This window comes from Macaca fascicularis, chromosome 1, assembly GCF_037993035.2.
Source record: "Macaca fascicularis isolate 582-1 chromosome 1, T2T-MFA8v1.1".
Taxonomy (NCBI): domain Eukaryota; kingdom Metazoa; phylum Chordata; class Mammalia; order Primates; family Cercopithecidae; genus Macaca; species Macaca fascicularis.
The window spans coordinates 191,920,387-191,943,434 of record NC_088375.1 but is presented as its reverse complement, the minus strand read 5'-3'; the positions used below and the strand labels follow the sequence as shown (position 1 = coordinate 191,943,434).

Below are 23,048 nucleotides of genomic sequence, written 5' to 3'. Positions count from 1 at the left end.
TTTATTTCCTGAAGTATCTTCTGAGTGCCTGCTGTGCATCAAGCACTGTACTGAATAGTGCTGAGGACCCACAGGAACCAAATCAGCATCTTCTCATGAAACTCAGACTAGTGGCAGAAAATTGGACTTGTGATGAAGGAACAGATGAAGTGCTCTGGAATTCAGGGGTGAAGGAGGAAGATGAGCTGTCTTTAGAGAGGAAACAGTAGCATATAGAGGAACCAGAGGGGGCAATTCCAAATGAAATGAACACCAGGCAGCTTGACAGCTCACTGGGCCCATACAAAGAACGTGGTTCATTTTGTGTGTAGGGGGGAGGGGTGCGGGAGGTGGGTGGAGTTAATGGAGTAGGGGTTGTATAGTACCATTGTTGAAAGCAGGGGTTTTAGCTTATTCACTGTACGACTTCAGGCACATAACCTCTTTGAGCCTGTCAAGTAAAGGTACAGTATTTACTTCACATTCAAAATAATGCATTTCAAGCCTGAGCATCACGGTTGGCACAAAACTGCTGTCTTTTTGAACACCAACTATCAAATATGTGATAGAAATGCCTTGAATGTCAAGATAAAGAATGTATATATTCTCTGGGTCACAGGGATCAAACAGATTTTTGAGCAATAGAGGACACTGATGAGAGGTGCGTGTAAGGGACTGGATCCTGAGTCAAAGTCTAAGCCGCTGAAGTGGTTGCAACCCCACTTACTTTTGTCTCACTCCCATCCAAACCTCCCTACCCTCAATCCACAAGCATTTCAAAACCATGTTTCTAAAAACCAGCCATTTATATCTGTTTAGGTAAGTAACAGGAGTGAGGTGGTGTATTTACAAGTTGGCTTGTCCAGATATACTATAACTTAGTGTCTGTATTTAATATTGACAACCAAAAAATATATATAAATATCTTGCATCTATACACAACAGGGCAGGAGTCTCCGTGTCTTCTTGAGCAGTGAGTTTGCAGGCTCCCACAGGCCCTCTTCTCATGGTGACAGTGTGGCCCTCAGTGCAAAGGAGACTAGAACCCGGCAGCCCAGACTGGCCCTTCCCCTCTCCTCCCTGCACTCCAGTGCTCCCAACTGGTCTCAGGTAAGGAAAAATTAATTTGAGTGGTTGGGTAGGAAGAGATGGGAATGGGCAAATCCTAATGGAGCCTGACCCCTAGAGTGGGGAGATCCAGGCCAGCAGAAGGGGTGGCCATAGCCACCTCCTGGGATAGAAGCCTTGTAGTTCATAGTTCGATTAGTGTGTCCTTAGGACATAGGTCCGGCCCTACAGATTAGCTTGGTGAAGAAGGCAAGTGTCTGGACAGGGCATAGTCCCCACCCTCAGGCACTGAGCCATTCAGGGTGAAGCCTGGGATGTGGGTAGAGGAGACTCAGGCTGATATAAAAATAACAAAATCAGTAATAAAAAAATTATAAAACCTGTTGCTTGTCTGAATAGATTTGAGCAACAGTCTTGCTTTCGTTAAAATCCTGGAGCTGTTAAGTCCTGAATATTCTTCTGGACATCATTGCTGGCTGGAGAAAGGAGCCCCAGGCCCGGCTCGGCTGACATCTGTCAGTTTGGAAGTCTCATCCAGCTGCCTGTGCTCCTGAGAGATCCTTAGGGCTGCTGGGAGCAGGCCGGGCTGGTGGTCTGGGGCGCCTCACACTTGGGAATCAGCCCCCAGGGGATGGAACAGCTCCTCGGGTGTCTTGTCACTTTGGCTGGCTCCCCCCTGCCGGAAGCCGGAAGCAATCTCATCGAAGGTCCGGCCTTTAGTCTCGGGAACTTTGAAGTAGGTGAAGATGAAGAACAGAACCAGGAGCACAGTGAAGATGATGAAGACGTAGGGACCACATAGTTGCTGAAAGACATACAGACACGCTTGGTTGGAGTCATGACCCTACATCCTGACTGTAGGACTTTGGATAAGTCACTTTACCTTTGGGCCTTTGAGCTGAAAAAGGGAACATTCACCTCCCCAGGAAGGCTATCATAATTAAATGAGATCACGCTTGCACCTAGCGTGTAATAGGCTCCAGGAGCACCACTCAAGGCTAAGGGGAGAACCCTGGAGTTGAGGTCAGCATTCTTGGTCATGTGACCTGGGCTTCCTACCCTCGATTTCCTCCTCAGCATGATTCCTAATGAGAATGCTGGGCCAGCACTTTGCACAGCACTGTGGGGTCATGCGTGCAGGCGAGAAATGGTGAGTATAGAGACAGTGGGGTTCTCACCTCCACATACTGGAAGCACATGCCCACAATGAAATTTGAGGTCCAGTTGGAGAAGCCTGCAACAGCAATGGCAGCTGGACGTGGACCCTGGCTGAAGAGTTCAGCCACGATGAACCATGGAATGGGGCCAGGACCCACTTCAAAGAAGGCCACAAAGCCAAAGATGGCTACGATGCTCAGATAGGACATCCAGGGTAGTTGCTCCTGTTGAGGATGACGAAGAAGGGGAAAAGTTAGACTGGGTTGTGATGGATCCTCAGGGGAAACAGAAGCTACAGAGGCAGCCCAGAGCAGAGCCATGCTAGAAGGCAGGAAGCCTGGGGCTGGTCCTGGATTTGTTGTGTATCCAGCGTTGGGCCTACGTTTCCTCATCTGAACAAAATGACTTAAGTCCTGCGGGTTGGTTCCAAGTGTGAGCCCACCCCCTGGGAGTGGTAATGTGGTATGCATGTGGAGGGTGCTAAGAGGCCCCGTGGTCCCCTGGCTGTGCCTGCAGTGCAGTCTGCCTGTGGCAGGATGCAGAAGAACATTCCTGGGGGTGGGGTGGATTCAGGTTCTAAGGTTTGTGCGGTGCCCAGCTCCGGATGGTACAGAGTAAGCACTAAGCATATGGTTCTCATATAACCATTCTCCTTGAGGTGGCCCGGGTGGAAAAGTTACGGTCTTTCCACTTGCTGCCTGTCCGGCCTTTCGGCAACCACCAAACTTTCCAAGCCCAGGTTGAGCTGTAAAATGATGGTCATGGTGCTTTCCTTGCCCAGAGGCTGAATAAACAACTGCCTGTGTGTGAGTGCCAGGCACAGGGTTGGCATAGCGGTCACAGTCACAGGCTTGGGGCTGAGGTTGATTCTTGGCTTCATCCTTTATCTGACAAGTTACTAACCTCACTGGGAATTAGGCTTCCTCCCCCATAAAATGGGAAGAACTGAACTACACCTCTAGTCGTGTGAACTGAATGAGGCAAGACGTGGTTCTGCACCTCTGTGGGGAGGAGAGCAGTACTTCCCAGGGTTGCTGTGAAGATGAATTGAGGCTACAGATGAAGATTGGAAAGGGTTAATATTAGGCAAAGTAATTCCTTAAGGAGGTGAGAGTTTGGGGTCTGGGACCAGAGGTGCTGTGCTGAGAATCCATCAAGCAGGGAGGAGCAAGTTCAAGAGAGGATGTGTGTGGTTTGGAAGGTGACAACTTCAGGAGCCAGAAGGTTGAACCCACAGCCAGGGAGAGCGCAGTCACCACCTGGCCTGCCAGCCTGGGGCTGAGACAGGCATTTTGGGATCTGAAGCCCAGGCGAACTCCCCCACATCCCTCACCCTCCAGAACCTGGCAACTCACCAGCAGTGCCAGCGCGATGGTCATGAGTATGGCACAACCTGCCATGCCAGCCAGGCCTATGAGATGCAGGGTCCGCCGGCCTGCTCGCTCCACCACAAACAGCTGTGGGCAGAGACAGTGTCAGTGCCACCCCTGCCTGGTGCCCCTCTGAACCCACCCACCCAGAGGCCTCGCCTCAACAGCCGGGAAAGTCACAGGACACTGCAAAGACCAGCAGGGAAGATGGCACCGCCTCCTCCCTGGGGCTTGGCTGGGGGAGCCAGTAAGCGAAGACTCACCGACACAACAGTGAAGGCCGTGTTGACGATGCCGGAGCCAATGGTGGCGTACACAGGCTGCTGCACCCCTGCCTTCTCAAAGATGCTCGTGGAGTAATAGAAGACCTGCCAGACAACAGAAACTGTTGGAGCCTACCTGGACATTGTGGCCCTTCCCTGCCTCTGTAGCAGTGCATGTGGAACCCAGGATGAGTAAAGAATGAAGGGGACAAATACTCAGGCAGAAGGACACTGCACTGCAGTGTCCTTACAGGCTTGGGTTCTAAAGGGAAGGTTCTCCTTTGGCAGAGGCGTATCTGTTATTTCAAGTTTGGGGCTTGTTCACCGTGCACACTTGACCAGAGGGCTTGGCTGGGGCACAGGAAGGGTGGGTGGGGGCACTCACAGCATTGATGCCCGACAGCTGCTGGGACAGCTGCAGCACCACAGCAATGAGGATGGGCTGGCGGTAGGCGGGGGAGCGGAACAGCTCCAGGATGGTGACCTTCTTCTCCCGCATCATCTGCCGACTCTCTTCCTTCATCTCCTGCAGGTCATGGGTCACGTCAGCCGTCCCGCGCAGCTTCTTCAGCACTGGAGGGACCGGAGGGAAGGTGGGGGTGGCTCAGAGTGGGAAGAAGGCCAGGGCTCAGGGAGTGGGGAGGAGGGCAGGGCCCGGCCCGTACCACTCTTGGCCCGGTTCTCCTCATTGCGGTTGATGAGCAGGAAGCGGGGGCTCTCGGGGCAGAAGGGCAGCACGATGCACTGCAGCAGGGCTGGGACGAAGATGATGCTCAGCAGCAGGGGCCACAGGTCCTCGTTGCCCATGATGGAGTCCAGGCCGAACACCTGGGGGAAGCAGGGGCTGTGAGCCTCTGCCCTGACCCCCCTTCCCACCCCGTCCTGCCAGAGTGGCCTTCCCTACTTTGTGTCAGCTGCTGCTTCACAGAAGAGCCCCAGTTCTAGAGGCTCTGCCACTAGCATGAGGCTCAACCTCTCTGAACCCTCAGTTTCCTCATCAGTCACGTGGGGAAAGTAGGACCTACCCCACAGTGTTGCTGGGAGGACAAATGCCAAGGCCACAGATGTGTCCAGGACAGAGAACGGGGGCTGCTACTCTGCCACAGGAGGGTTTTGGGGACAGGGAAGGGGAAGCCTCCTGGAGAGAGGGTACACTGCACATAATGGCCTAAGGCATGCTGGGGGAAGGCGGGCCCTGTGGTTGGCGGCCTAGAGTGAGAAGAAAGGGATTGAGAAGAGTCAAGTCATCTTGCTCTCAACTAGGAGGCCATGGTGCTGTGTTCTCTGGACCTGTGTACCATAGCTGTCCTCTGCAGGGCTGTGGGGGCTGGGTGGAAGAGAAACTGCCCTGCGGGGCACAGATCTAAGAGCCACTGAAGCTGTGGGCAGGGGCTGTGCCGGGCAGGTAGATCCTGCCCTAGCTTACCTGGGCAATGAGGATGCCAACGACGATGCCCAGCTGGTGCAGGGTGCCCAGGGCCCCACGAAGGGCTGTGGGTGACACCTCACCCACATACATGGGCACGAAGCCTGTGGTCAGGCCGCAGTACACACCGATGATGAAGCGGCCCAGGATCAGCATCTCAAAGGACTTGCCCAGTTTCGAGAAGCCCATGAGCACGGCAGACACGAAGGCCAGCAGGTTCATCATCAGCATTGAATTCCGCCTGGGGGGGGGGTCACAGGTCAGGCCGGTGCCCACATTCCTTGGGCTCCCAGGGGCTGGGTCATAGGTAACACCCTAGAACAGACAGGGAAGTCTCCCCCACCTCCCACCCCATCTGGGACTCCCTGGGCAGGAGGGCATGGGCCCTCCAAGGGCAGTGCCAGGACCTCTCCTACTTACCGGCCAAAGCGGTTAACGAAAAGGCCCACAGAGAAGGAGCCAATCATGCCCCCAACGGAGAATATGGCCACAGAGAGGGACCAGAGTGTGGTGAGCGTGGTGGGCAGGATGCGCTCCCCATAGCGGTGGATCCATGTCTGGTTGTAGAACTCCTCAATCACCTGCAGGGGGAGATGCAGCCTGGGTGGGCAAGCCCCGGGCCAGGACCCAGTCTTCCTTTTCCTTTCCCCTTGCACCCCTCCCTAAGAGAGGGCCGGGGCCTGGCTCTGCCACAGATTCACTCCATGTTCTTGAGCTAAGTCCCTCTATTTCTGTGGGCCTCAGTTTCCCCAGGCAAGAAACAAGGGGTTGGAGTCCATCTGAGAGCCCCGCCAACTCTCCCGCTTCCCCTAACGTGTGGTTTCCAGTGCCCTGTGGTTTCACAGGCTCAGTGTGACTTGCTGGGATGACAGCAAGTGACCAATGGTGGAAGTTCAGGCATAGAACAGAGAGGTACAAGGCCAGGTGTGGTGGCTCACACCTGGAATCCCAGCGCTTTGGGAGATCAAGGCAAGCAGATCACGGGAGGTCAGGAATTTGAGATCTGCTTGACCAACATGGTGAAACCCTGTCTCTACTAAAAGTAAAAAAAAATTAGCTGGACGTGGTGGCGCAAGCATGTAATCCCAGCTATGCGGGAGGGCTGAGGCAGGAGAATCGCTTGAACCCAGGACATGGAGGTTACAGTGAGCCAAGACTGCGCCACTGCACTCCAGCCTGGGTGACAGAGTGACACTCTATGTCTCAAAAAAAAAAAAAAAGAAGTACAGAAGGAAAAGGGCCTTCCTACTTGCCCCTTTTATCCTCACCATGTCTCAAAGCCCCAAGGGCCCATCTCCTGCCACCGGGCCCTCTCCCCAACCCCTTGCTGGGGAGGAAGCAGGGCTTGACAGACGGGCTCCGCCATCCAGGAAGTACAGACTCCCTGACCGCACTGAGGGCCTGGTGTGACAGACTCACACATGTCACCCTTCAGATGTGCTTGAAAGACTCACACTGTGGCTTTCTGTTCCCCAGGCCTAGCTCCCTTGTGTCTGGCCTGCGAGCACCCCCTTGAAGGACCCATGCATGGCCTCCTCCCCTCTCCCAAGGGCCCAGCTAGGAGGTACGGGGAAAGGCTCCACACAAGGAAGCAGTTCCAGGAACTGGAAACGCCTGTCCTAGGACAGACCTGCCCACCAGCCCTGCCCCCACCCTGGCCAGCTCCCAGGGATGTGGTAGGCAGGCAGCACCGGTTCTGCCTGAGTACACTCACTACACTCTCAGTGCCACGGGACTGGCCAGACCCATCCAGCCACACGTATAGCAGAGTGCAGGCCTAGTTACCCAGAAACGGCTTCTTGTGCACGTATACCATCACACACACATAACCATGCTCACAGAATCTGAATATTCCTGCTTCAGCCAGTCACAAACTCACAGGCCCCTCATCCCCTACCACTTACAGCTCAAACTCAATTCCATTTGAACCCAACCCATCCCAACACCCCTCCATGTGTGTGCATGCCGCAAGTTCATACACACACAGCGGTATGCAGCCTCCATCACTGCTGTTGGTCCTCCCTATCCCTTCCAACCCACCGAGGTCTAGCAAAAGAGGAAGGTGTGGGCGGGCACACTTGCCAAACGGGGGCCTGCAGTCCCAGAAATGCCCACTGAATATGCTGGGCCTGCCTCCTGGTGCCTTCCTTCCCATTGCTGTGGGTCCTCAGCCTCTAGTCATCTCTTTGCCTGCCCTGTCACAACCTGTCCCAAGTCTGGAGGCATCTGATGGAGGCCAGGCTCCAACGGGCGAGGACAGTTGGTAGGGGAGAGGCAAGCCCTAAGGATCTGCTTGTCCATTCCAAGGATGCCAGGCAGGGCAGTGAACAGAAACCTGAACTCTGAATCTGGACACAACTAAATTCAGGTACTAGCTCCACCCCTTATTTCCAGTGTGACCATGAGCAAGTTATTTCATCTCTGAGTTTCCATGGCCCCATTTCTAAAGTGCAGACATTAGCAGTAGCTGCTTCACAGTGCTGCAGGGAATCAGTGACACAGCGCTCTCCAGTGCTTGGTGTCATCATCCCTAAAATCACCCCACTGCACACTGGTGGCCTGAAGGCTGTGCAGACCACTAACAGAGTCTCCCCAAGCCTTCAACTCGTAACTCAAATTCGGGGCTCTTGCCTGGTATCAATCCAATCTCCCTACCTACCACACCTTTGCGCTATATACCATTTCCCACTCCTCTACACCTTTGAGATGCTACCACTCCTGCCTGGAAGGTACCCCTGGCCTTACTGCTGAAACCTTTCGAGATGCAGGTTTCCCTGACTCCAGGAGTTTGTCTTCCCTGAGGAAGACACTTGATTCACACCTGGTCTGTCCCAGAGCCAATGCCAGGGATACCTGGTGAGTAAATGGAGGAATTGATGAACTAAAGATGTTTGGCTCTCCTCTTAGAACCCCTTGATTCCGCTGGGGGCAGAGAGAAGGTAGATTTTGAGAAAAAAACAGAGCAACAAAACACAAAGTGTTCTTCTATGGACGAAACTAACCCCAGAGGAGGACTGGTTGGGAACGGTAATGCCCTGTTTATCAGGCTCCACCAAGAACAGGCTGTTCTGGATGAGGGTGGATATGGGAACTGTCCAGATAAATGGCGCTTGCCCTTTTGAGGGTCCAACCTTTCCTGACCCATTATGGGGTGAAAATTTGAAAAGATTTCACTTTGCTCTCCTGAGCAACCAGACCTACAAGCAGGGCTGCAGGGCAATGGTGTCTGCCCTTGGGGCTCTCTGCAGGGGCAAAGAGAGGTGTTTGCGCCTGTGCAGACTGGCTCCTGATGGCTAAATTTCTGCAGTCCATAGTTCTAAGGTATTCCCCCACTCCTCCGTAGTTCAGAGGCTTGTCTTGTACAACTCTACACACCCCTTTTGAAATTTGCCAAGAAGTCAGCAAATGGAATTTGTTTGAATTGAATACAAAGAAAGAGTAAATAGGTGCTAAGTAAGGCCTGAAACTACCTAAATAAGCCTGAAGATCTGTCGAGATGTTGGGACAACTAATAAGAGAGGTGTATAAGTGAGGTGTGACCAGAGCTCCACCCTGAGTTACGTCTCCTGTCTGTGGTCACACAGTCAGAGGGACCCAACCTCGTCCAGGGCTGGCTCCTGGACGCTGCCTAGCTGCTCTGTTACTCAGACCACTTTATGGGGTGGAGGAAGGGTGAGCAGCCAGCTCTCTGCATGTTAACCTTGGCCTAGACTCATCCTCTCCAGCCCACAGCAGCACTTCCTGGCCAAGCTGAGGCTGGGGAGTGGGTTTCTGCCTCTTGGTGCCTGAGATTTCTGGGAAGAAGCCACGCCTGGTTTTCCACTCCTACTGCTGGTTCCGGTGCTCTGTGCCCTCTCCTCCCTGGGGATTCATATGGGGTTCCATGCTGACTCTTGGCCCAGGAAAGGCGGGAATGCTGGAGAATGAGAAGAACCCTACATAGGGAAAAGCTCTGGACACATCCTCCCTAGAAGTGTCTGGGTGCACCTCAGGAAAGAAGACTCTACTTATGCCCTGACAGGATCCCACAGGCCCAATCCCGTGGGCTCCCAGCAGCCTCCGCAGCCCTGGGTCATGTGTGAGGTGAGACCTGGCACGTGCCTGTTCTGAACGCTCCCACCTCACATGCCCATCCCAAGCTTAGGAGTTAGACACTTGATGCTGCCACCACCCCACATCCACCAATCACCAGGTCCTCTCGATTCTGCCTCCGAGTCTGTCCTACTTCTCTACCCAGGCAGCCTGCCCTGGGTCTCATCTGGATTCTGCTCCTGACTCTTCCTATCCACCAAAGTCAGACCTCATTTCCCACAGCGAACCACCCCTCAGAATGCAGTCGGTGTCCCACACACCAAATGTGCCAGGCTCGTCCATTCACCCGCTTCTCTGCTCCCTTCCCAGCCCGGTCTCTTCACCCAGCCGTGGGGTCTGGGTGGCAGCAAGCGTGTTGAGGAGGGAGGAGCGGTTCTGGTCAGTTCCCAGGGGGACTGCCATGGCATCGGCCAGCCGAGAGCTGAGGGGCTACTAAAGATCTCTGTCCAGGTGCCTCACTGAGCCTAGAGGACACCCACCATGGAGACCACCCTAGAGAAGCAGGTTGACTGTGGGCAGCTGAGATCCTTTGGACCAGATGGCTTCTGGTACACGAAGCTATTCCTCACGCAGTGGCTTTCCTGGGGTGAGGGGGAGGCCTGCACAAGCCGAAGGACACCCTGGGAATCCCCATACCACCCCCTGCCAGTCTAGGCAACTGTGGGTGAGACCACATGTCCGCCTGTCTACCAAGGAACTTCTCACTTCCCCTTTGTAGAGCGGCATGAGACGGCGGACACTGCCTGGCACATGGGTAAGCTGTTACTGTTGTCACTGTTGCTCTCTCAAGAAGAGAAGTCACCACCTTCAGAGGAGCCTTAGGGACAAGGTTTTCCATTTTGAAATTGCCAGAAATCATTACCTTAAGAATGTAAGAGGAAGGAGGAACCTGAAGGAACTAGGGGCCTGCTCGGGGAGTAAAGCTAGTCTCCAGGCCCTGCTCAGCTGCTCCTGGCAGAGGAACCCAGCAGGTCTGGAGCCCCAGAGGGCAGAGGCGCCAGGGCCAGACTCCAGCTTCGGGGAAGGAAGAGCTTTATAGACTTCAGGGTAAGAGGCTGCCCACCTTACAGGTGGTGAGTTCCCTGTAAATAGGGAACATGCAAGTCAAAGTGCTCCAGAGCCGAACTGGCAAACATTTTATGTAAAAGGCTAGCTAGAATCCATTAGGCAGGGTCTGTGAGCCACATTCTTTTTTTCTCAACCTTGTAAAAATGTAAAAACCATTGTTAGCTCACGGGGTAGACAAAAACAGGCTGCTGGCTGGATGTGGCCCTCCTGCCAACCCTTGATCTAGGATTCTAGACCACTGCCGGGAGGGGTATGTGTTTTGGAACCTCTGGCTGGTCTCACCATCCTTCCTGCTAGACATTCCTCTACCCCAGGAGGACTAGGTCGGCTAGGTCATCCCCAGCAGGGATCCCTGGGCCAGGTTGAAGCTCCATCTCAACCCTCCCTGTGCTCTACTGGATGCTATTATGGGGAAAAAGGGGCTAACTGCCAGCCAAGCTTTCAGCACCAGTTACAAGGAGGAAAGGGCCAGCTTCTCCGGCTTAGCCTCTCAGCCTGGCCTTCACCCCTGTTCCCTGCCTGCCCGTCTTCCAGCTGGGGCTGGCCCCGCACCGCCCCTCCTCCAAGCTCTCAGCCCAGGGCCTTCATCTCCACAGCAACTCTCAGCCACACCCCAGGGTCAGCTGGGAGATTGGAGCCAGATGTTCCAGGTGGGGCTGGACAGATAACCCTCCCCACTGGGTCCCCTGGGGCCTCATTTTGGTGCCTGGGGGAAGAGGCCCAGGTTGGGGCTACAGCTGAGCCCCAACCCGCCTGCAGAGGGCTGGACCACCCAGGCTGCTTGCCTGGAAGGGCGCGGACATGGCTAGCCTCCAAACCAAGGCCAGGCCTGCCGGCAGACAGAGGAATCATCCCACCGCGGCAGCCGTACCCGAAGCCCTTCTAAGCTCTTGCAATAAAGTGACTCCTCTACCCCAACTATGACTCACGAGGCACACGCGGTGACTCCCTCATACGACACCTCACATCTTTGCTCGGGCCTAATCACCTTTCAGGGCATGCACAGATACTCCTCTGGAAAGCCTTCCTCCTAAGAACCACCCCTCCCTCTCCACTGCAACTGGTTCTCAAACAGAGGCGGCTTTGGCACCCCATAGGACATCTGCCAATGCCCAGAGACATTTTTGGTTGTCACACTGGCTACTGGCATCCAGAGGGTGGAAGCCAAGGATGCTGATAAACATCCTCCAACGCACAGGACATGCCTCTGCAACACCAGCAGAAACATCACAGTGCCAGGTTGAAAAACCCGGCTCTAAGGGCGAAGCACCCTCTTCCTCTCCCTTCCCTGCTTCCACTGTGCTTGTTCACATTTCCATCATTGCCTTTAGACGGCTAACTGTAAGGTACCGTGTGCTCCCTCTGTAGTAAACCTCAGCATGGAGATGGTCTGATGCATCCGTGTCGCTGGTGCCCAGCACGGCGCTGGAGGTGGAGAGTTGACACTAAATGACCAGCAAGCCACGAATCTAACTGAAGGGCTTGAGGGGTGATGTGATATGACAGAATGTGATGGTGTAAGAGATTGTGCAACTGTGTGTGGGAAACTTGAGACGCTGGTACATGACTGAGCTTGACTCAGCTCCGAAGTGAGAGCACACACGGCCAGCTGGGTGGCAGTTGTAGGTGAGTGAAAGGGTGTTTAGGTAGCCATCTGGGACTGTGCCCATCTTCCACAATGGTCAAGGGCACAGACTAGGGCCAGACTCCCTGGAGTTACATCATAGCCTTGCCACTTATTAGCTGTGTGTCCTTGCTTTCATTGCTTAACATCTCTGTGACCCAGTTTCTTATAAAGCAGGGAAAATGATGGTGTCTGCCTAATGGGGTTATTTTGAGGAACAACTGAATTACTATTTCTAGAGTATGTATAACAATGCCTGGATTGTATAATAATCTGAAACAATGTATAACAAGCCTTAAGTAAGCAGTAAGGGTTTATGGTAGTGGTGATGGATGAAGGGGAGAGGGGACCAGAGCTCTTTGGACATAGGAGAGAGAAGGAGAGGCTGCCTGGAGCACGAAGCCCAGCTCAGCCTGACGGGACACAGGGCTTGGGTTGGGAGGCGGGTGTTGCCTCCAGCTCTTTCACTCACCAAGCTGGGTCATCTTGGGCAGACCTCACCTCCTCTGCAGACCAGGTTCCTCCTTTGTCAAACAAGGAGTGTTGTTTGTCAAACAATGAGGTCTTTTCTGGCCCAAACTCTCTGGATTCTGAGGATGCCTTATTCTTAGACATGCCTGACACGGTCCCTTGGGCCAGGACTTCATGGTTTCTCAGTGCTGTTAGTCTACTGGCACTCAGTTATTTCTACTGGCAGCTCAGTCATTTGGGGAGGGGAAAGGCAGTGCTCAGATGAGCCCAGTATGATGGTCAGGATTCCCTGTTCATTTAGCTGCTCCCCCTGTGGCTGGGCTCACCTCTTCCACCTCTGTCCTCCTCCTCCAGGAGGGGATGCATGGCAGGAATTTCCTGTCATCACTCACAGCAGGGCAGGGCCAGTGCGCAGAGCTGGGGAGGCCTGGAGCCCACCTCTGGCTTAGCCCTTCACTCTCCAGATACCTCATCTGGCTTCAGTTCCCTCATTTAGAAGAGGGGAAGATAATGTCAGCTCCGCCTGCCTTGTAGAGTTGCTGTGAGGCGGTAATTTATGGGGAGGTGCTTTGTAAACATGTAAGCAAGTAGAATTAATTAACCACTTCCAGGGGGAAGCCCTTTGGGGCCTGTTTTATGGAAGAGAACAAGCTTCTGGCATCCTCACCATTCGTGGGGCAAAGTCTCTTTTCAAGAGTAGGCAAACCATGGCCAACCCAATGCTGTTTCCTAAGAGAGGTTCTTCTAAACAGACAAGGGAAGTTGGTGTGCCCAGTGCAGGCAGTTAGCGATTCCTCATCAGCAGAACATTTCACATCCCTGCACCTCTGCAGAAGCCACTCCCACTGCCCAGACACCTGCCCTTCCTGCCCTATGGGGTCAACTCACACTTCAAGGTCAAGCATGCCTGCCAAGTCCTCCGTGAAGCCCCTTTTTTAAATCTCCCCTGTCTCCCCAGCCCCAGCATTACTTGCCCCCCGTTTGCTCTCACAGCACCTTGAAGCCCTCTGTTAGTGACACTCTGGCTTTCTCCAAGGGGTCTCTCCCACTGCTGTGGAGACAGGGCCTGGCTCGGACTGTGTCTCAGGCAGCTCCCTGAGGGCCAGCATATGCCTGCTGTGTTCACAGCTATACTTCTCCCTCCTCACTGTCTAGGACAGCATCTGGCACAGCGTGGATGCTCAGGAAGTCCTGGCTGAATGAAAGAGTTGACTGGATGGAATCTGTGCCGCCCTAGGGCAGGCCTTCAGCCCTACCCGGGCACAGGAGTCGCTCTGCCCTGTTACTACATGTGGGCTCTGAGCCTCACTTTCATTTCTTCCTCTTGGGTCCTTCTATCCTCTCTTCACATGTTACATGTGTCACTTCTAATCTGTCTCCGGGTTGCAAAAACTGCAGCCAGCCTTGTGAGAAGTGCTTGTAAAGTGCAAAAGTCAACAGACCGAGCGCCTGGGTGCTTGCCCAGGAAACACCGCTAGATTTCAGTGTTCTCGGTTCTGGCCACTCACATCTCCAGTTTTGGTCTGCTGGGGCTGGTTCCCGAAGTGACCTTTGGACAGGTGCCCATACATGGTCCTGTGAATGCAGTTTACAGCCTCACCTGGGCCCTCTGAGCTGCTGACCAGCCCTGTGATGCCCTGGTCAGAGGTTCTGCCCATAGTCCATGACAGTTATAACCTCTCGCTTATTTCTGATTAGACGGGAGGCCTCAGGGATCACAGAAGTCCATCTCAGATTTGTCTACATCTTTGGAAGTCTCTCAGTCCCTGGCTGGGCATGGTGGCTCACACCTGTAATCTCAGCACTTTGGGAGGCCAAGGCAGGTGGATCACCTGAGGTCAGGAGTTTGAGACAGCCTCACCAACCTGGTGAAACCCCATCTCTACTAAAAACACAAAAATTAGCTGAGCATGGTGGTACGCACCTGTACCAGTAGCCCAGCTACTCAGGAGGCTGAGGCAGGAGAATCACTTGAATCCAGGAAGCGGAGGTTGCAGTGAGCCAAGATCATGCCACTGCACTCCAGTCTGGGCAACAGAGCAAGACTCCATCTCAAAAAAAAAAACGGTATCTCAGTCCCTCCTGGCCAAAGGCAGCCCCTCCCTTCTGCTCCGACACCACCTCCCTCCTGCAAGACCTCCGCCCTCACTTCCTTATCTTCACGCTCTCCTCTGCTGATTCCTTCCAACATGTTTTAAAATGACCTTCATTAAAATACATACATACATGCATACATACATACATACATAAATTCCTAGCCATACCATAATTCCAAACCTCCTCAACTCTTTTCTCCATTTCCCACCAACTCTTTTGGAAGGGCTGTCTCCACCCTTTCTCATCTGCCTCTCACTCTTCACCCAATCGTAGTGAGGCTTCTACCCGTGCTGTGTCACCCAGTCAGCCCAAATGGCCACAAGGCCACCATCGCCTCTTCTGCATTCAGCAATGTGGAGAGGCTTGCCCAGTTCAACCCCTGGGGCACCTGATGGCATTCCTCCACTCCGTTCATCCACTCACTATCCACCAGTGTCTATTACTATGACAGGCACCGTTCTAGGCACTGAGGACACAGCCGTGGACAAACCAGACAAATACCCTGGCCCTTCGACAGCTTACATTCTCCCTCTGTGTTGGGAGGGTATCCTCTCCTGGTTTTAGAGATACCAGCTTTTGTTCTTCTACTTAGGGTCCTTTTCTAGCAATGGGTTGTTCTCTGGGGCCTTAATCTTTTTACTTTTAATTTTTATTGATTTAATTATAAAATTGAGATGAGGTCTTGATGTGTTGCTCAGGCTGGTCTTGAACTCCTGGGCTCAAGTGATCCACCCACCTCAGCCTCCCAAAGTGCTGGGATTACAGTGTGAGCTACCACGCCTGCCTTACTCTTCATTTCTCTTTTTATTCCACAGTCTCCCTAGAAGATCTTCCTCCGCTGTGTGGATACCAGTGACTAACTCTCAACTTTTCTCCAGCCTGGGTCTAAGAAACAGACCCACACATGCAGGTGCCTCCTGCACATCTCCAGCTGTGTCACCCACGTCTCCATTCCTGCACATCCCATGGCCACCTCTCAGCTCCTGGCACACCTGCTCCTTCTTCAAACCACACGTCACCAGATACCTAGAAACCATTTTTAAACCCTTCTCTGTTGCCCTCGCACGGAATTGATGACCAAATCCTGTCCATTCTTCCTCTGAGGGTTTGCTTTTATGTCACTAGTGCAACGGCAACTTTCATGGTTTCCCGTCTCTAGTCTCACATTCTTAGGTCTACCCCTCCATACCAGACGCCTGAGTCATTTCCGTACAATGCAAGTCTGATCACGTCTGCCCTGGGCAGTGAGTTCCTATTGTCTTCATCCTGAAGTCCATGCTCCCTAGCTGCCCCTCCCCACCCCCACCGCCCCTTCTGACTGTGCCATGCCATACTTACAGGGCCCTTTGTGGTCTGGCTCTTGCCTACCGTGTTGACCTCCCCAACCTTCCCCCTCCTCCTGTTCACTCTAGTGACACACTAAACTACTCATGCTTTACTCATGCCAGGCTTTCTCTCTTCTGGGCATTTTACTTTGCAGGCCCCCTGCTCACCCCAACCCTGTTCTGTTTCTGGAAAACACCTTCTCTGTCCTGACCTTAGAGTCCTAGTTCTGTCATTAACTCACTATGAGATCACAGTCAAGACATCACTCAGTCCAGTACTGTCAACCTTGGCTGCACAGTTGAATTGGTGGAGAAGCTTTTAATTGAATGCCCAAACAGCATCCCAGACCAATTAAATCAGAATCTGGGGGTGTCCTGGAAACCCTAGTGTGCAGCAAAGTGGAGAGCTCAGCCTCCCTCTGTTTCCTCCCAGCCTGTCTTACAGACTTTCCATTTGTAAGGATTCCCAAAGGGAGCCAGTTCTGAAGCACACACTTCGGCAAGAGCTGTCAAGAGCACTTAGCAAATGCAGGGCTTGGGGCTGGTCCAAACATGGGCCCACGGTCGCCATGCCCGGCAAACTTGGAAAAGTCCCGTCACCTCCGCGGCAGCTGAGCATGACTCAGCAGGCCAAGCCTTCCTGGTGACTTGCTCCTTGGCATCGGGCATGGCCCATAGCCCATAGTGCCTATTTGGAAAAGAGCCCAGCTAACTCCAGACACTACCTGGTTCCCCCAAACAGGCCCCTGATCTTTGGGAGTCACCACACTCACTTTCTAGCCGCATCCGTCTAGACAAGAAATGTGGTCCTGACGTGAGTGAGGACTGCCCACTCATTTGGTCCTCTCTGAGAAGGTACAGATTTTTAAACTGGCAAGGCAGCTGGTTAGGAAGACCGCCTGCGGCCATGGAAATAAAGAGCTTGGCTTCTGACTCCAACATTCAGTAGCTTTGTGACCTTGGGCCTGTCGGTCATTTCATCTGCCTGGACCTCAGTTTTCTGGGTCTATAAAATGGAAATCACCACCCAATCTCATAAACACAAGCAAAATGCCTGGTACAGAGGAAGGGCTCAGTTAGTTTCCTTTCCTGTCCCTACCCCCTACCCCCTTTTCCTCTTCTCTCCTCCTTAATGCAAGTAGGCTGGGCTGGAGGAGATGATCTAGGTCCCTTCCCATCCTGACATTCAAGTAAACAAGTGAGGACAGATCTAGGATGCACGGTAGGGAGGAGGAAGCCAGCACAGACCTTCACCCCCTGCGGCTCCCCAGGGCAAGACGCCATTTCTGCTTTGACTGGCACAGGGCCTTCAGGGAGAGGACGCAGTTTCAACCTACAATTGGATGCCTTAAAAGGAAGTGCACTGCCTGTGGATGGGTATGAGTGCAGGCTCAAGGACCACCTGGCAGGCAGGTGTTGGATACCAGCTGTCTCTGACTAGCTGGGTGATACTGGGCAGGTTTCCTCTCCCTGGCCATTTCCCACACCTGCAGGCTGGGAGTGGTGCCTGTTGCCTACAGTGCTGCAGTGAGCATCAAGTGAGACAAGCCCAGGAAAACCCTCTGCAGCCCCAGAATGCCATGGAAATGCAGCATTGTTGTATTGAGCTTTGCTCTGAGTTTATTATATCATCCAACATATTATTATACGACTGAGTTGGGTGGAGGGTTGGTCAAGAGGCCCTATAAAAGACCCCAGGATTCTGTGGGACCTGAGATTCTAGAATTCTGCCGCCCTAAGATTCCAAAGCAAGAGACGAGTCTCTGACATTGTCAGGGCCAGAAAATTGGCTGGAGAGGCAGACAGTGCGTTGATGTAAATGACTCTAATTCAGGTGGTGGTGTGAGACCATGGGCATGTGTGATGTGCAACAGAGCAGGCTCGTGTCCATAAGCCAACGATGGCATAGTACTCACCTTCTGGGGTGGTGTGAGACTAATTCAGGTGGTGGTGTGAGACCATGGGCATGTGTGATGTGCAACAGAGCAGGCTCGTGTCCATAAGCCAACGATGGCATAGTACTCACCTTCTGGGGCGCATTGATGACTCCAGTGTTGTAGCCAAACTGCAGGGAGCCAAGCACTGCTCCTCCCACGGCCAGCATGAGGCGACCCGTCAACTTCTGCAGAGAAACAAACCACACTGTTATAGGCGTGTCTGGGCCCAGGTTACTACAGGGCAGGGCCTGGACTGGCAGGTTCCTGTGTTCAGGTATCTTGCCTGACTCCTGGCACCACACCAGTCTTTCTCCCAGGAAACTTGGCCTATTCCCGACCTCAGGTGCCCAAACCAGCCTAGCTGACTTCAAGACACTGGGCTGGCCGACCATTTCCTGGGGAGAGAGGGGAAGTATGGTCTTCTCTCTCTGTAGCCAGGTCTCAGAGAGGCAGAGGCTTCGGATTCGTGGGGGTCTCATTTCCCTGGTGAAGCCATGCCTGGGGTCTGGTGGTTCTAGACTCTCTAACTGGGAGGCCCAGGAACCAACCCTCCTATGTGAGGGGGCCCAAATTACTTGGTAGGAGTAGCACAGATATAGGAGAAACAACCTGGATTTGGAGCTGAAGGCGCTGGCTTCTGATTCCAGCCCATCGGCCTGTTTGCTCTGTGAATTCCAGCTAAGTCCCCCTTGCACCACTTCTCCCCTGTCCTCCACTTCTCCCCTGTCTTCCATTGGATGGTCAGCAAAATGGCAACAGCTTCGTTTGTCACATTGGAGATGTGATCCCACCTTGCCCTGACCTTCCTGCTGTTCACAGGGCAGGAAACTGAGCCCTGAGAGGGTGAGGCAAGTTCCAGATCACTCAGGAGTCTGCAGCAGAGAGCTCAGGGCTCCGGACTCCCTACCCAGTGCTCCTGACGGCAACAATCCCCAAACCATAAGACTCCCAAGGTTATTTGGACATAGATGACATGCTAGGCAGGAATGCACTTTGGAAAAGTGCACAAGGTGAGTAAGAGTGTTGGGCCAAGGTGTTTCCAGTGGGCAAAGGGCTAGGAGAGAAAAAGGGCAGTTTGCTTCTATCCACTGGAAGCCGAGGACATGAGGCAGCAGGAAGGGCAGAGGCCAGCAGGTGAAGAGCCCTGCTTAGCCACAGGTGACTGAGAGGCCAGTGGGATGTCCGCCTTGCTGGAGAAAAGTACTCTTTTCAGCTATAAAAATGAGGAAATCAGGAAATGTGACATTAGGCAGGCCTTTAACTGATTGTGGGAGAACAGGGCTGCGGGAGGCACACCAAAGAAATGACTGGCATTCGCTACGCACACCACACCAGACTGGGCACTGGAAGTGAGTGGAGCTGGCCACGGCCTGCCTGTGGGTTTCTGGGCCTCGGTTTCCACAGAACCCAGAAGCACCCTTTACTTCAAGATCATCACAGATAGCCCTGGGCGTAGCTGTTATCAGGCATATTCCCAGTATGGTCTTTTCATTCTCTGGAAGCTGTCAGTCAGGGCAACGATTGCAAAAGCCAAGGCTCTCACATCAGAGGCTGCGAAAGAGGAAGAAGACTTTGGCCCAGGAGGAGCGTACAGCTCAGAGCCCCCTCTGTGTGTGCGTTGTGTCCTTCCTTCCCATTAGTCTGACCCCTTAGCCTGCCTCGGGACATTTATTCCACATGCTGGGGCTTCCCTCATACCACAGGGACTCCATTCTCTCTAAGTTCTCTGCATTGCCCAACTGGAAAGACAGCCCCTCCCCCAGTATGTCCTGGCACTGCCCCGAGTCTCCCTCTCTCAAGTCTCTGGGGAGCCTTCAGGCCCAGAGCTGTTGTTCTGAGTGGGTAGTGAGCAGCTGACAAACTTCTGGGGGATCCCAGTGACACACCAGGTCAAGTCTAACTCATAGGGTGGACACTGGGATTAAATCAGAGGCTGTGGCAAGGCACTAAGCATCACCAGGAGGGTTCACTAAACAGCGACTGCTAGGCCCACCACGTGCTGGGCTTTCTGCCTGCGGAATTACCTGCATTTGGCTTATGGGATGCAAAGTATATACTGTATTTTTCTGGAACACATTAGAATAGATTAAAAACAAGCAATGCAGTGACATCAATCTATGATTTCAGAAAACGTGGCGTGGCATAGTTATATAATGGAATACATAACCTGGGGGTTCGAGGCCGCAGTGAGCTGTGATCACCCCATGGCACTTCAGCTTGGGTGACAGAGTGAGACCCTGTCCCAAAAAACAAAAGCAAAACCAAAAACAGAGCAGTGTGTATATTGTATGCTCCCTTTTGTGTTTTAAAAAAAAATTGGCTGGGGGCAGAAGGAGAATATACACATCTATTTAAAAGAATGCACAAGAGGCTGGGCGCGGTGGCTCACACCTGTAATCCCAGCTTGAGGCCAGGAGTTCGAGACCAGCCTGGCCAACATGGCAAAACCCTGTCTCTACTAAAAATACAAAAATTAGCCGGGCATGGTGGTGCGTGCCTGTAGTCCCAACTACTTGGGAGGCTGAGGGACACGAATCACTTTGTCTGGGAGATGAAGTGAGCTAAGATGGCGCCACTGCACTGCACTCCAGCCTGGGCGACAGAGCAGACTCTGTCTAAAAAAAAAAAAAAAAAGAATGTACAAGAAAGGTGACATTCTAACCCGGGGGGCCTGGGTGACTGGGGACAGGGTGAAAGGGAGATTTCATTTTATAGCCTTTGGCACTTTTTTGAATTCTGAATGGTGTGAATGGAATCACCTATTCAAAATAATTTTTACAAGCCCTATGATTTCATATTACTTAGAACAAAGCAATTTAAATAAAAACATAATTTAAATAAAAACATTTTTTGTTTAAATAAAAACAAAAAAATTTAAATAAAAACATGTTGGCAGAGCATGAGTGAATGACACTGGCCGTGTGAGGCAAGTGCTATTATCACAGGCCCTGTTTTACTGGGGTCTGCATCTGATGTTCCAGGGGTCTGGAGCCTCTGAAGTCATCCCTGGGGCCCCACTGAGCAGCTGCTCGATTTTAGCCTCTGGCAATGGGGGCTGCTGGGGTCCAAGGACATACCCCTCTGCTGGACCTTGTCATCGGCAGGTCGAGGTCAAACTCCACTTTAGAAAACCTGCCTACCCACGCCCTGGATCACATCCACATCCACCCAGGCAGCTGCGGCACTAGGACTCACTAAAATACCAGTGACCTATGCTCCAGGTCTCATGCTAAGTGAGGCTGGGGCCCCGGATGAAACTGGACCCAGTCCTGACACCAAGGAAGGGGTTTCCAGTCCAGTGGGGTGGGGGCAGTGGGGAGGCAGATGAAGATGAGTGGCTAGTGTGGTCTTGGCTTCAACAGGAGGCTGGTATGAGGCACTGTGAGAACCCTGGAGGGAAAGATTTCCAGTTTTGCCCAGGTACAAAAAAAGATGAGCTCCCAGGAGGTGACACTGGAGCTGGGCCGTGAAGGACACACAGAGAGTCTGCCAAGTGGGAAAGCAGTGGCAAGGCTACATTCCAGGTGGACAGAACAGTATGTGCAGGGGGAAGAAATGGGGACCGATCGGTCAGATTAAGAAACAGGGTGCTCAGTGTGGCTCAGTGCTAGGTGTAGGGGGAGGGACATGGCCCCTGCTCCTCAGTAGGCACACGATGACACTGCAACCAATCTCAGATTCATGCTCCCCTTCTGCTGCGCCCACCATAGCCGGCTTGATCACTGCTGGGCTTGGAAGCTGACCCACGTTTAAATGCAGCAAGCTGCCTCCTTTCACCTTGGAGTGGGATACAAGGTAGCCCTGCTTTGGGCCTTGGTTTCCTCACCTAGAAAATGGAGATGAAAGTTCCTTCCTTAAGGCGTTGCTGTTAAGTTTTCTATCAGTATCCATTACGAAGCCTGGCAGAATTCCCTCCACAAGTATTTGCTGGAGCAAGGAAGAAGAGCAAGCTACCCTTGACCGGGCAACCTCAGCACCATCTGCCCCCACCAGCCAGTGGCTGGAACTGGAACATGGTAACGAAGTCCATTCACTCAACGTGTATTTATTCTGGTGTCTGTCAAGCTGATGAACAGTTGGTGATGACTTAGAGAAGGGTACTAGCCCCAGACAGCTTGTGATTTTCTTGTGGGAGCCTTTTTTACTGGTGGGGAGCAATCTACAGCCCAGAATCTGGGATCCCCAGCAGCCCATCATCACTCCCTGGGGATAAGACTACTTTCTAGAACATTCCGTTCTCTTCCAGGCCTCTGCTCTTGCTATGTCCTCTACAGTCTCTAGCTTATTACCCATCTGTCACTCAGTTTGGGAACTCCTTAAGAACAGAACCAGGGGCAGGACGCAGTGACTCACGCCTGTAATCCCAGCACTTTGGGAGGCCAACATGGGCGGATCACTTGAGCTCAGGAGTTCAAGACGACGAGCCTGGGCAACATGGTGAAACCAGGTCTCCACTAAAATTAGCCGGATATGGCTAATTTTAACTAAAACAACAACAAAATAGCCGGATATGGTGGCACACATCTGTATCCAGCCACTCAGGAGGCTGAGGTAGGAGGATCACCTGAGCCTGGGAGGCAGAAGTTGCAGTGAGTCATGCCACCTTACTCTAGCCTCGGCAACAGAGTGAGAAAAAAAAGAATGGAACCTGGGTCATACCGTGTCTGCAGCCAGAGTGGCCAGAGGAGGGAACAGCACATACAAATTGCAAAACAAAGAAACCTGCCACTTTTCAATTTAGCTTTTAGGCAAAGCTGGCTCTGTGTGTATCTGTTGTGCCAGACCAGTGTTCATCCTCAGCCATTATCAAACCCCTGGAGAGTGCTGGACTATCAGAGCTCTGAGAGGTGAAAACAGCATCCCCCAAAACCCTCCACTCCAAACCCACAGGGCTGTTGAGGAAAGACCTCTGAAGTCAGGCAGACCGAGTTCAAATCCTGACTCTCCTAACAGAGTCATGACCTCTCAGCTTGGCCAGCGCCTGGGCCCAGGGTCCAGCACAGAGAAGGATTTCTCATGTCCCCACCCCTCACCCTCCCTATCCCACTGCTGGGGGTCTCACGACCCACAAGAGACCTCCCTCTCCCAGGAAGCCGTGGATGGGGTGTTAAGATTCAGGACCTCTCCCCCAACACTCAGATGCCAGATGGCCCTGGCCACACTGTATAAC

General features: G+C 53.0%; 1 protein-coding gene across 1 annotated transcript in view; it reads right to left on the bottom strand.

Annotated features, from left to right (window-relative positions):
* Nucleotides 1–766: 766 nt before the first annotated feature.
* The window catches only part of SLC2A1 (solute carrier family 2 member 1), a 32,849-nt gene continuing 10,567 nt past the window's right edge, over nucleotides 767–23,048 (bottom strand). Inside the window, exons 2-10 of the mRNA XM_065524107.1 lie at nucleotides 17,968–18,063; nucleotides 5,685–5,845; nucleotides 5,265–5,505; nucleotides 4,504–4,666; nucleotides 4,224–4,411; nucleotides 3,839–3,943; nucleotides 3,561–3,662; nucleotides 2,226–2,429; nucleotides 767–1,852 (exon numbers count right to left, since the gene is read on the bottom strand). Coding sequence (XP_065380179.1) covers nucleotides 1,652–1,852; nucleotides 2,226–2,429; nucleotides 3,561–3,662; nucleotides 3,839–3,943; nucleotides 4,224–4,411; nucleotides 4,504–4,666; nucleotides 5,265–5,505; nucleotides 5,685–5,845; nucleotides 17,968–18,063 — 1,461 coding nt within the window. The 3' untranslated portion in view covers nucleotides 767–1,651. The remainder of the gene's footprint in view (nucleotides 1,853–2,225; nucleotides 2,430–3,560; nucleotides 3,663–3,838; nucleotides 3,944–4,223; nucleotides 4,412–4,503; nucleotides 4,667–5,264; nucleotides 5,506–5,684; nucleotides 5,846–17,967; nucleotides 18,064–23,048) is intronic.